Source organism: Centropristis striata, chromosome 15 (genome assembly GCF_030273125.1).
Source record: "Centropristis striata isolate RG_2023a ecotype Rhode Island chromosome 15, C.striata_1.0, whole genome shotgun sequence".
NCBI classification, from domain to species: Eukaryota; Metazoa; Chordata; class Actinopteri; order Perciformes; family Serranidae; genus Centropristis; species Centropristis striata.
In genome coordinates, this window is record NC_081531.1 from 30,084,365 (window position 1) to 30,098,880 (window position 14,516).

Consider the following 14,516-nt stretch of genomic DNA (forward strand, 5'->3'; position numbering starts at 1 on the left):
GCCGCGCCTATCCCATGATCCACTTCAGAGAGCATGGTGTTCTGATGAACATGTCTGTCATCTTAATGTATTCATGTAATTACCACATGCCAGCACTTCTCCCACTGGCTTTCCTTTTCCAGATATGAATAGAAAACAAAACTGCATACATTTAGGGTGATGAAATATTAATATTGTATGTGTGAGTGTGTTTTACAGATTTACATCATGCCCAATGGAGATCTGGCATTTCTTTTTTGTTGTTGTTGTCTATTATTTTACTGGGAACCCTGTGATATTTTATTTTGCCAGATAACATAAACAGGTTTTTAAGCAGTTGCAGATATGGAAAAAATAATTTAATGAAAAAAACCTGATACAAGGAAACAAGGGATATAAATCTGGCTTGTAGGGGCTTGAGTGTTTCTTCTGCTATCTGGTGCAAGTCCTCTATATAAAAAATAATGTATGCATGCCTCCTGAAATGTAACATGTAGAATGTGTAGCACCATCTGTTAATGCCACAAAAACATCTGTATTTGGATTCATATCAGAAGTCATTGGTGCATGCAACGGAAGTTGTTAAAATCTATCCAAGGCTGCTTCATTTTCTGTGTTAAATTGTCCTACTACGAGTTGTAATTCTCTCACATATGTAATCCTTTATGTTTAGCTGGCCACAAAATGCACATAATAAAGTATTTGAACCACATGCCTTATTTGATTAAAAATCATGAGATTTCTTCCTATAGTTATACTCATCATATACATGCATACAGTATATAACAGCTGTGCCTTGTTACCCCACGATGAGCCAAATGTGAAATGTAAATAGAAAAGGAAACTATCTGAATAATCAAATGAAGGAATCAGTGGGGATACTTCTGCCTTTCCTTTCAAACTCCTTCATGCCTGAGAGGTGATGTGGCCGTATCATAGTGTTTCCCTGTGGCTCATTACTTCATCAGCGCAGCGTTGTGGGCTAACCTTCCTTCAGCCCCACCACAAGCTCCACTTTTCTCTAGAAAATGGCAGAGTCCAATTAGCTTAAGAATATAATTTATTCCCCTTGCTCAACCTAAAAACAGGTCTACCATCCAATAACCCTTAAAGTACACAGGCTGTGACTTTGCCTTCACCTCAATAAAGCGCCCCATGATTGAATCAAGTGGCTGAGGTCAATAGGACATATGCTCATTTCCCAGGGTCCTCGAGGGTCCCCACAGGCAGAAAAAATATGCTGAGTGTCTTCTGTGACATTTATTGGATAGGAACTAAGTTATACGTCTTTTTTCCTTTTTTTCCCCCATTTCATCTCTTTCACTTCCAGAAAAGGCTCCACTAGTCCGTGTGTGTGTGTGTGTGTGTGTGTGTGTGTGTGTGTGTGCGTGCGCACGTCTGTGAGCATGTTGTGTGTGCTTACACAGTATTTCAACCCCGTGGTCACGCTTCAGGCACCAGCACATACTACATCTGTCACTGTCTCTACCACGTCACCTCAATTTTCTGCAAACTAGTTTCACTTCTGTGCCTTGAAGGACAGACACTTCTTCCTCTCTCTCTTCTGTTCCCGTCTGTCTCTGTCACTCCTTTCCTGCTCCCATCACTTCCAGCCTGTCAGCCTGTCTTTTGTCAGCCAACTCCCCGCTTTTCATCATCTCTCCCTTACTTCACTTAAATCAAAGCGGCATTAGAAAAAAGTTATAATACCGTAAATTAATTTGGAATTGAGTTAAGGCTTTTACCAGTAATTAATTTTCCACTGTAGCTTTCACATTTACTTTGTCGATAAGAGATCAAATGACTAATGAAATGTTGGACTTTTGTCAACGTACTGCAGTGTGGAGCGACAGCCAATCATGTATATTAACTATGAATATTTAACAGTTATTTTCTGGGACAGGTACAGAGCAGAAATTACTGTATAATATACTGTACGGTTCAATAATGCAGAAAAATAACTTTGAACTTATGTATGTCTTGAAGCTGAAGGATTCATCTATCTATATATCTCTCTATCTATCTCTCTATCTATCTATCTATCTATCTATCTATCTATCTATCTGTCTGTCTGTCTGTCTGTCTATCCACACTTCATGCATCAAAAGACTACAACTCTACAGCCGAGCTAGCAGCTCTGTTAGGCTGTCAAGATAAATGCTATCATCATTATGCTAACATGCTCACAATGAAAATGCTGACATGCTGATGTTAAGAAGGTCGTAAAATGTTACCACCATCTTAAGTGGGCATGTTAACTGAAAACAAATTACAGCTAAGCTATTTGCTCAGAACCCAAAGGTTATGGGATGAAACCTTCAAATTATTTACAGTCCTTTTAGATTAAGGTAATGAAAAGACATCACACTTAAATAAAGTAATAAAAGCTGATGGCTAATGTTAGTGATCTGGGAAACGAGGCAGTGTCTGTACCACCTGCTATTTGTATCAAAACGCCCACACACCTGACACACAGTCTGTGTAATGCCACCTGAAAGTACGTGCATGCATTTTGACCAACAACACAATCTCATCTTATACCAGCAACACAGTTAAGTGATAAACTAACAGTTGTCAAAAGGCGAGTGGTGATTGAATCACAGATCCTCCAGCCTGCTACACTGACAAACACCCAGCCAGATGTGCTCATCAAGAGCAGCAACACACTGGTTTATATTCAACGTGTGCAGATGCGATGCTACAGTTCAAACAGACGAGCGGTTTCACCTGTGTAGTAGACCTGTGAGTGATCAAGCGTGCGCTGTGTGCAGAGGACACAGATACTTTGGCATGCGCTCGAGAGTTGTGCACAGCTGTTGTGTTCACTGTTGCTGGTCATGTAAACCAACGTGAAGCTTTTAGATTTTGGAGCTCTCTAAAGACTGGTTATTACAAATATTGGAGGGTCAGGCTAATAACCATAATAATGTGCTTCTGATGGACCTATTGTGTCTACTCTTTGTACTGGAAAATGATTGCAATCCACCCATCCATTCTGCTCTATTATTGCTGAGTTCCATCACACAGTATTATTGTCTGGGTGATTTTTGAGTGACATAATAAATGAACATAATGATACTTGAAAAAAAACATCAGCTTACTGTGTATACACAAAAGAGTAACCAGAACATGTCAGCTTGAAAACCATTATTTTGAATACAGTTTCCCTTGGTCAAAGCAATCTATAAGCAATTAAAAAGCTGGACTAAAACTATAAGATTAACAAGACCAGACAAATGATCTGACACGTTGGTCTATTGACAGAGTAAGGTCAATCCTCCTTTTAACACTCCCCAGATTCTCAGTCCTCTTATAAACTCCCTAACTCAGCAGCATTTGCCAAAGGGGAGATCTGTTTTACTATCCAGCCCCAGGGTGACCCATGAATCTGTGTGACCTCTGAAGGATGAAGCTGGGAGACATAACTCATCCAGGCAGCTTCAACAAGTCCTCTCTCTGTTCCCCCCTCCCTCGACCTTAAAACCTGACAGTAAATTTAGTGAACTCTGAGTAATAAACTCCCCCCCCCAGAGGGCTTAGCTTCTCAGGGTTAGAGTGCTGATCTAGCATTACCGTGATGCGTTTGACCATCTCTCCCATTATAATTCAAGAGGTGAAACGGATACTAGGGGTATTATTATTCTAAAACCTTTGCGAAATATCTGCCCAGGAGACCGAGCCTGGGTAGACCTCTGCAAGCTGACACAGCTGAGCAGAGAACGGGGGTCGACAGTAAAGGATGGGGAGCTATGCAGTGTGTGAGGCCGTGGCTGTGGTTGTTAACCCTAGTGACCAACACTTCCTTCTTTCAGTGCAGGCTTTACCCTTGTTGTTTACCAGATTCAAGTTTTTCTGGACTTGCAGAACTTGTGCCCCATAGAGAATCACAAGCCAACTGCACTTACCCTATTCTGAAGGCCGTAAGCCCTGACCTTTTGCCCTGTACACTCTGACCTCTGTCGGCTTCTACACAAGCTTCATTCCATCACTCCAACTAATATATATATATACACAGACATGTGTTTGGCTGCTGCATGCAACCTGACAGATTCCTGCCTGAGACACAGTGCAGTGAAAGGCTGTTTAACCGGCAACAGCACACGCTTGACACTTACAGCTCTACGATTCAGCGAGTTGACACTGTCATCTGTTAGGAACACACTCAGCACTTGTTTAAACCTGGGGACTAAAGCAGACACACAGCTGCTGCGTGTCTGACAGGTGGGTCGCATAGTGGACTTCCACCTGTCCCTCAGCCATAAAAATGACCTATATTGGATGGAAAGTAGCAAAATAAAACAGGCTTTAAGACTTATGACATTTGTTTCATGTATAATTGGACCAATGCAATTAGTTGAGTTGAAAAGGTGAATAATGCAAAGTTAATATAACTGTTATATAAACTTTAAATAGAATACAGTATTTCCACCAATTTTTTTTTTTTTTTTGGTTCATTTTGCTTCAGGACTTAGCAGGAGATTATCTCAAGGTTAAACTGAGTAAATGTTTTCCAGACTTTCATAAAAGCTGTTTATTTTCTTTGAAGAGAGATATTAAAATCCCCACTATCATCATGGACATTGAGAGATTGGGAAATCAATTAAATGCTTAAAAGAGCCGAGATAATTATTATCTGGAAGTCTGCGCACTAGGCCTGGGTATTAGAGATATCTTCTTTGTTATTCTTAGTCAAAGACTTGGTACTTTCTGATTTTAATGTCTGACTTTGGCCATTTATATGTAAGGTGTATTTGACGATAATAACACCCTGCTGGAGTAGTGTGTGCACATTTTTTTTTTAAATATCAAAGCTCTCAGCACTGTAACACATGAAACACCAACACAACTTACTGGCTACTTCCAGGGATGCATTGTGACTGATCGCCTGGCCCAGATAGTTTCGGGCCACACACACATAGCTGCCATCGTCAGGCTTGCTCCGTCGTCCGTGGACGATGCGCAGGAAGAAGAGGGACCCGCTGGGCAGCAGCATACGGTGGGAGCGGGGGTTGTCGCGGTCCGTCTCAACGCGCTCCCCATCTTTGTACCATTCCACCGTGGGGGCTGGACGGCCCTCTGCCTTGCAGTTGAGAGTGGCTGGTTCCCCTTTGGACACAATGAGGTCAGAGGGGTGCTCCACAATGCGGGGAGGGAAGTCTTCCTGGCGGAGACGTGATCCTGGAGAGGAAGAAGGGTGCAGAGATGACAAAATGAGTTCGCTCCAGGTTTACACTTTACTACCATGTTGGGTATATGTGAGGTTTTCTGTATGTGTCTATAATTCACAAAAGACACATCACAAAGAGCCAGGGCAATATTCATCAAATAACCCCTTTAAATGTAATAAAGAATAGTACTAATCAAAACAGCAGCAGCTCTAAAGGAATTAGGCACGGCACATTATTATTGCTGTGCGAGTGCCTTGCATTAACAATAATCCAGTTTGACAATATAATTACCACACAATCGCATGTCGCTCATAAAATGTTTTGCTTTTGTTTCAGCAGTTGGAACCCCATGAGGCATTGTAAATTAAAAAAAACAATGCTGACATGTGAAATCCTCAGGAAGTAATATCTTTCAAAGCATGTCTCACATTAAAACACACACATTTGAAAATAAATACTTATACTTCGCAGTGAGAAAAGCTTCAAGGCTGAATTATAACAGGATTATGGTGTTATCTGTGGCTCCACCAACACAATAATATAGACTGTGTCTGTGTTCATTTCTCGGCTTTAAATATTCAGTAGTTTTAAACCTGTTTGAAACTTCTGCTTCTACAGGTAACAACGCAGGGAATAAAAAACTTTCACATTACAATAACCCCATAGCAATTAAATTTTCACACCTGGCTCTCTTTTTTTGCACACTCGTAAATGGTTCAGAAATTAGATTAGATTGCATCAGATTATACTTTATTGATCCCACAATGGGGAAATTCACTCGTCACAGCAGCAAAAACAGAAGCAAAAGGTGTGAATGTAAATTACAGGAAAAAAATGAAAGACATAAAAGGTCAAACACAACGAACAGACAGAAAAGTCCTAATAGATATGCAACATTCATGGAAACAGGTGCAAAGATGAGCAAAACAAATACTAAAACATAAAGTGGCCATAGTATAAATAATATTGCACATGGTAAGTAATCAGAATGAAAAATATCAGCTCTTTCATTTGGAAACTGATATACATACATTTATTTATTTCAATTTTTTCTATTCTTTTTCTATGTTTCTTGACTTGCTTTTGTTTTATTTATTTGTTTCCTCTTACTATATGCTAATAAACTAATGCACCCATACACCAAAGCAATTTCCTTGATTGGATGCAGATTCTGAAATAGTGGCAAGTGTAATTGTATGTCTTCGTGTTGCTCTGAATTATCCATAGATGCCTGTTCTGATATTTGGAGAGAAAGAAAAAGGTTACCCATCCTCAACAGGAGCCATCACTCTCTTTCCTCCACCCGGCTGGAATACACATACATTTATGCTTTGTGTTCACTATTTGGAGCCAATTTCACCACAGCCATAGAAATATGAATCCGTTCCTCCAACCGTACTCACACTAACAACCACAAAATCACCTCTAATCCCCGATACACTGTTGAGATGTCAATCATGCTGGTCTTCTCAAAGAAACTGTGTAACAATGAGACCCTGTGAGGCAGAGGACAAAGCAAACCTTCCTAATGAGATCCAGGTACACAACTCCAATGCCTCTGCACATCTTACATTCCTTCCATCTCTTTCCAATCCCCCAACACAGTCAAGCCTGCCCAACTCCAACCCTATCCACACACCCACCCCCTCACTCCTTTTCTCTCCTTTTTCCTTCCAGTATTGTATGAATGCTAAAGAATCTTGTGTGGATTGTACAAAACAGCTACAGGAGCCATTATTTTGCAGAATCTAGATAAAATTCAAAATTGCCTTTAATCCTTAAACCGAAATGCACAAGTAATTGTAGTAAAAACTGCTAACAACCTTACAATGAGAAAGAGAAGCTAGATGGAAAAGATGGAGGAAATTTGGCATTTATGTCAGTCACGCAACCACTGTTTACCTGTTTTATTGCTGTGGGAACACTTTTCTGTTCTTTCATGCTGCTGCAAACACTGTCTTACACAGCCTTCAGCAGGTCACGCTTTAATGTGCCAATGGCCCTGTAAAGCAGATAATCACCACCGTGCAAGAAAGTGATGAGCTCCTACACTCCCGCTGCAACCAGTAAATCCCACACAGACAAGTGTTTACCCAGATAGATAACACCTCACACACTGTGAAATGGGTGAGAATTGGATCCGCTGGGTAGTGCGGTAGATGGTTTGTGTTTTTGCACAAATCATCTTTTACTGTCTTTTTATGAAGTCTTATTAGGGAAATATGATGGAATTTAAGAGGTGAAGTACCACACTCTCACAATAATTCAGGAAGAATAGGCATGCAAGGTTATCATTACAAACTTAAAGGTATGTTCACATTTGCATTTGGCATTCAAAAGCTTCATATTATCTGGATGGCAGCAGTCTGACTAAATGGATGTGGACTGGGCCTCTGCATGACTATTATATTCAGTTTTTTTCTTCCCCTCAATTTGCTTCCTTTTTCCCACTTTTCTTTTAATGCTGCCAAGTAGTCCACATAGCTAAAAGGCCACATGCCAATGAATGAAAAAAACTGCTAAACACTTGAATTGTATGAAAGGCAGGTAATTACCCACCTAAAATGTTACTCAATAAAACCCATGGCTTTTTTTAATGTGTGACCAAATCTGAGTTATCCTGTAAGGCAACAATGAGGGGAAAGTACCCACCATCGACAGGTCTTTTGGGGAAGTTTACATAAAATTTAAGAAAACTAATAGTGTCACTCACCCTCAGTGTATACATACAAATAGATTAGTTAAAACAGAGGATGATGATCCCAAACTGTCTTACTTTGCTTTCATTCAAACTTAATTTTTGGAAAAAGAGACCTAAACCCTAAAAGAGAGACTAGACCCTAGTGTTTAGTTTGTGTTGCACTCGCAACCTGGTTGATAAATCAGAATAGTATTTTCAACACAGCAAACCTGCACCCTGGTATTTGTACAGACATGATTCTCAGCCATCTGAAATGAAAGATGGCATCATCTATTGGCCCAATCGAGTGTATACCATGGTCACCATTTATCTCAACATGCTAACAATTGGAAATTAGCACAGAAATGTCAATAGTTTCCAAGGTATTTATTCATGAACTTAAGCAGTGAATGCGATGCAGCACTAGAAAAATAGTGAAGGGATCACCAAAGTGATTAGCATTCATCATCTGGGCACCAATATCTGCATGAGTTCAGTGGGAAAATCAAGCATCATTTCAGACATTTGTTTTCAGTGCTAGTAGCAAATAAGGGAAGGTACCTTAGACTAATTACTATAGTACTGTTACATTAGATGCTGAAAGTGTTCTGAATCAACTTAAACATGAGGGGAAATAATCTTTAAACCATAAAAAAACAATATGTATACCTCTCCCAATCTGAGAGCAAACACAAGTGTAAACATTTCATTAATGGCATTTAAACCTACCACAAAACAATAAAAACAAGGTGGCCATTGTGGCCTTCGGTCACACAGGCTGCCTGCATGTCCTAATTGTGTTGGGATAATGCCTAAGGGTCCATACAGCTCCCTAAGCTCCCTGGCATTACAGAAAGGCAATATCAGCCAGCTACAAGTGGGCCCCCCTAAAGACCAGGCTTTATCTGCAAAGGGCCAGAAGCCAGCATACAATCAGTATTCAAAAACATGCACACAGATGCACAATGGTGTACATACATACACAGAAAAGGTCATTTTCAGCACCTGTGCCCATACAAATATATTTTTTCCTGTCAATCATCCCTGAGGCAGTTCTGTTGTCTTGTGAAGATCTAGGAAAAGAAGGCGAGTGGAGAGCAACAAACATAAAAGAAAAGGGAGCATGTCTGTGTAGTTTTGTCTCACTCAGTGAGAAGAAACGTGGGTAGAGAGTCTGTTTTCTCCACAACTGTGTTTCTCTCTAGAGAATCAACTAAAATGTGCAGGAAGAAACGCAGAAATAACAAGCTAGGTATTTTGTATTTTATTCAAGTAGGTTTGGTGAATCTATGTGAATTAGAAAAGAAGGCATGGGGGATAAATTATAGGAGGAAAGGAGAAGGGAAAAAAGAGGCGATAAAGGGGGGAGTTTTGAAACAACAAATCATGCACTCTGGGAATCTAATAACACAATGTGACAAATATGAGTGTAATTTAATGCACTGTTGGTGGTCTTGGATCAACACATACCCCAGTGTCACTTACTGTATAGTACTGTATGTATTTAGAGTGCATGAAAGGAGGCTACTATGACTGTTTGGAACCAAACCAAAGAAACATACAAAGAAAATATCAAGTATCACAATCAAATTAGCTTGCTACACTGAAGTCACACTTTGGCTCTGAGCTCAGTATGAAAAATGATCCATTCCAAAGGTGTAACATGTCCGACAGGCTGACAGACACATGGACACACACTGATTCATGTTTCTGAAGCATCACTTGGAGACTAGTGTTCAACTCAGACTCCCAAACCCCCAAATTCAATTTTTGGAGAATTTGCATAATTGTCTCTTCGTGGTTCTCCCAAATAAGCAAGTACTAGAGAAGCAGTGGGTGACATTTATTAATGTAGACTGCGGTGCATTGCCACCCTTTGGTGCCGCTGACAGCTGTGTGACACAATCAGCTTGCTCAGTGGCTCTGACACCTAGCCTACCAAAGCCACAGTGGTGGAAATGCTAAATCTCCACCTGAGGTTCTGTGGGATTACCTGTGCTCGAGTGTCACTCTGGAAGAACAGCAGCCGAGCAACAGCAAATAAAGGCAGGCAGATTTAGTTTGAGGCTTAAGAGTGTGCAGTAAATGGAACAGCGATGTCTTGTTAAGGAAATCCCTTTGTTTCAGTCTGCAAAAGTCATTTAGTTTTCTATTTGTGACCCGTGGGCTAGATCACGGATCAGCCCACACTCTTAATGGTGAGACAGAGATTTTCCTAGAAGCTTCTGAGTTCAAAGCAGTTCTTGTGAGGCAAATGACACCACATGTTTGAACAGACAACTATCCAAGACCAGATGAACAGGGCAGATATCAAGAGAAGAGAAGATGTAGAAGCTTACAGAGTATTTAGAGAGACAGACATGACATCTTACAAAGAAGACCACCGTAGAAAGTGTCCTGCAGGGAAAACCTCAGCTAAACAAACTTGTTTTATGATAAATTAGTAGTCTTTAATCAATCATTTAATTCTGCATTAGGACGGGCAGTAAGTGTTCGATAAATGTTGGCACTTTTCCACCTTTGGCCTCATAGAGTGCGAACACACAATTATACAAAAATAGTGCATTTAATAGGACTTTATTTTGCAGAATGAGTCTGAATAACAACTGAATGCTGTCAGCATTTCCATCCTAAAATACACTTCACAGACCCAGACTAGACAGCCGCCTGGCTCTGCAACACTTAACTTACAGCAGCAAAGTATTAGTGTGACAAGTGGGTGATGTTATGCAAGAGTTTGCTGTGCATCACTGCACCACCTTTGGTATTTTTAGCATATTTGATCATACAGAAATGTCAGCAAAACATCCAACAAATCCTCTCTTCTAAGGCCAACTTCTGACTAATGTGGATTCAGCGCTACATCAAAGAGGATAAAAGGGGGACCAGGGACCTGTTTTATAACATCAGGCAGACTTTATAATAAAAGCAGACAAAAAAAGCACAACAGACAAATCATGCTCAGAGTGAAAAACTGTCCAACAACTTTTCTTCACATTGAAGCATAATAAAGAAGAAATGATAAGCATTTAAACCTCATTTCTGCCCCTGCTAACTTTAACAAATGAAGTGTTTGTTCAGGCAGAGCACTAAAATCCTGCTTGTATTTGCGATATGCTTTACAATGATTGGCTCATTCACAGCTATGTGGGCAGCCACATCCAATTATATCCATGCAGTTACCTTTCAGTGCAGTCTTTGTGCTAAGCTAAGCTACCTGTCTGCTGGTGGTACCTTTATATTTACCGTAAAGAGGAAGTGGTATTGATCACCTCAGTTAACTCCCAGCAAGGAAGAAAATAAGCGTATTTCCCCAGACATTGGGATATTCCTCTAACAAAGAAAAACAAAACTCTGACTCATTGGAAAATAAACCTTTTTGTGTTGCTCATCCCTTGGAGACACATATTCCAAACACACACTCATTCATTTGTAAAGTAAAAGACAGGGAACCAATAAATGCCAGACATTCTTTCTCAGGCTGTATAAACTACAATTAAGTGGAACAGTTGAACACTGTCATTCACTCAAGTATGTGGGGGAAGGAATGTGTGTGTGTTTGTGTGCCTGTGTGTGGCCAGGACAAGATATCTTCAACCGCACTCTCTCTTACATTGTGCTAACACATTTGATCTTCTTAAATTACATTTTGTACAGGTGATTTAGTCACATGGAAGTAGCAAAAAACAAACTTTAATTACAATACTGGGAAGTTCTTTCTCCTGGTAGCCTCCTAACAACACAATGCACAATGAAGCAGTCAGCAGAGAGGAGAGTCAAGGTCATGGACATGATAACACCTCCCAACTGCAGCACCCAGATGTTCAGGGCAAGATAACTGTGTGGGAATGCACAAGGAACACACTCGCAAGCTTAACACACACACAGCGTCAGAATTACAAATATTAAGGACTGTTTTCCAAATGCATCATTTTTTTCCTTTATGATGAATTAATTGATCATTAGGCGTATAAAATGTATAAAAATAGCTTTTTTTTTAATAGAAAAAAAGACCTTTTGACAATAACATAAAACAGAGGACATCATGAAATTTTCACATTGTTAAATACTGTTTTTGAAATACTGATCTTATTGTTGAACACATAATTGCTTTATCCTTTTCTTATTTTAATATTATTTAATATTTAGCAAAGGTCCATTTTGATGGAAATTTGTCTTTTTCTGTGTATATGTGTATCCTAGGTATTTATTTATGAATTTGGGTCCTTAAACGTATTTACTTTGGGTTGTGTAGCTGTTAAATGATCACTGGGAAGGTAACAAACAAAGAAGTCCCCAGGGCAGACTCAACCCATAACATTGCTGGTACATGATAAACATCTGAGGCAACTAGGTCACCAGGACACTTCAGCAGGAGAGTAAATGCATCAGGCTGTCGATGACACACACGTGATGGTCTCAGCTTGTTTTTCAAACCAAATACAAACTGCATTATCAGTTATTTCTGCCATTTGTAAAAATCAAATAATATTTTGTTGCTTCACGTCATTAAATGCTTTAGTTTGCTCAAACATGGCATTAAACAGACTTGCTGGTCAGTTGCACATCTCATATTCACAGCCATACTAATACTGTTTGCTGGTAATCCCTAATTGTGTAAAAAATGTCAGCATTCTCTACACATTTTGCTTTTTATTTATTGCAACTTGCTTCTACATAAGCTGAGCTTAGCTCCTGTATTTGTGATGAGAAACACCGTTGGAGCACAAGTGCCTGGAAAGGCCAGCAGCAGCCCATCTGAGAGGCTTATCCTCACTCCATTAAATGTTCAGTGGAAAGTAAAGCAGCTGTATAGGCCATTGATTATCACTCAGGCAGAGCCTGCAAGCCAAACTTCCCATGAATAGAGACAAACACTGGAATGGTAAAGGTGCAGTTTGTTATTATTAAAGTCAAAAATGCACTTTGGGATAATCTTGCATATTTGGATTTGATACAGCTGCCTTATCTTCTCATCAGTTAAAGATACAATGTAGTCTTCATTATTTAGTAGAACCAGCTAAACAGACTGCATAATGTGTGTTTGACCATCTGTACTATATCGTGTTTCCTTCGTCTCCTTTGAGGCTTGCAGGTTGTAAAACTGTCATTTAAAACGTTTTTTGCCACTCTAACTGAGTTAATACATTAATATTACATTAGCTGCATGCTGTGTCATTGCATGTCACAAGTGCATGTCTGCATGACCTACATTTATTTTCAGACTAAATTGCGCCCCTGGTAGCGACAGCCCAGATGTGAACTGACTGTCACACTGGGCTGGGAGAGCCCTGAGCACCAAACACATCTACAGCACTGAAGCCCTCTCGCAGGACTACTTCTGCCTAGTGAAGTCCCCCTTCATGAATATGTCCATACAGACAGACACTTACATGTACTGTAAGCTCTTCTAACTCTCAATTACTGTCTCTTTAATGAAGAGGCAGAATGAGTGGCCACAGCCCGGGATGTCCTTGGACTGCACTGACACTAAAAACAATCATAGCATTAGTTTAATAATCCAAGCGTCCATAAATAAGAGGGGACATTAAACTAAGGGAGATTATAGGTTAGTGCTGTGGAGATTCACTCAATTTTTGCTGGCATTTTTAATAACAGGTTTAGCAGAAGGGTTAGATGGATCTCACTTAGCTCTGCATAAAACATGTTAGAGTAGGCAAATAAACCCACTCTCTCAATGAACACCCTTCTAGATGGATTACAGTTACATCTGAAGGGAACTTTTTACTGTCTTGCCAAGAGTTAAAAAGGAAGACTGATATCACTCAAATTAGAAGCTTGAGACATTAGCTTAGCTTAACATAAGTCCTCTGCCCATGGTAAATTTTCCCCAAATATCAATCTATTCCTTTAAAACACATTTCTGGTGTACATAATAAAACAGGCTACTTGTTCAAAATTCAAAATGCAGATTGCAAAACACATCACACCCCCTCATGATACTGATGCCCAGCTATCCGAGCTGCCTGCCACCTGCTTCACTTGTGTGTGCTCGTTGGTAACATCTGTGCACAAAGAATGTGTGCAGGATAAAGATTATTTACAAATGCATATACAAATATCTCACATCAGAGGCAGTCTAACCGACTTATTGATTTTCTTTCAGTTGTTTAGCAGTGTTCCCTTACAATCAGACTCTCACATCAAGTAAGTAATAAATGTAGCAGAAACAAATTTAAGAAAGTGTGCGGTTTAACTTGTCTATTCCTTGGCGTTGCTTATAAGGACAGAGCACTTAATCTTGATTTGTTGTTCTCTCTAAATGGTTTTGAATCTTGAGGCAGCAGTCCCACTGTTTCAAAAACAGCAACGGTTGTATGTCACATTGGCTGCAGTCGAGCCAAATGTAAATCTTATCAAAACACAGCTGCTGCGGCTCCTGCTGCTGCTGCTGCTGCTGGTGCCACACTGCTACCTTGTTGGAGAGGCAGACCGTATTTAAAATGTTGGATCTTCTTGCAGCACTAAGTACCCACAAAGTGTTCCTTTTGACAAATCAACTCCAAAGATTAAGGTCTTAAAATGATTATAAGAATATGGATAACTAAATTAAGACATACAGCCAAAATTTCCACGTACAGACATGGTCTATAACTCCGTTCTTGTATGTGTAATTTTTTTCCAGACACTAGTCTTTCAACAGTACCTGCAGGGAGGAGCAATACAAG

The 14,516-nt window shown here is 39.9% G+C and overlaps 1 protein-coding gene across 1 annotated transcript in view; it reads right to left on the reverse strand.

Annotated features, from left to right (window-relative positions):
* Positions 1-14,516, reverse strand: part of LOC131986700 (roundabout homolog 1-like) — an 84,181-nt gene that overhangs the window by 52,958 nt on the left and 16,707 nt on the right. The window contains exon 3 of the mRNA XM_059351789.1: positions 4,831-5,157. Within this exon, the coding sequence (XP_059207772.1) occupies positions 4,831-5,157 (327 nt within the window). The remainder of the gene's footprint in view (positions 1-4,830; positions 5,158-14,516) is intronic.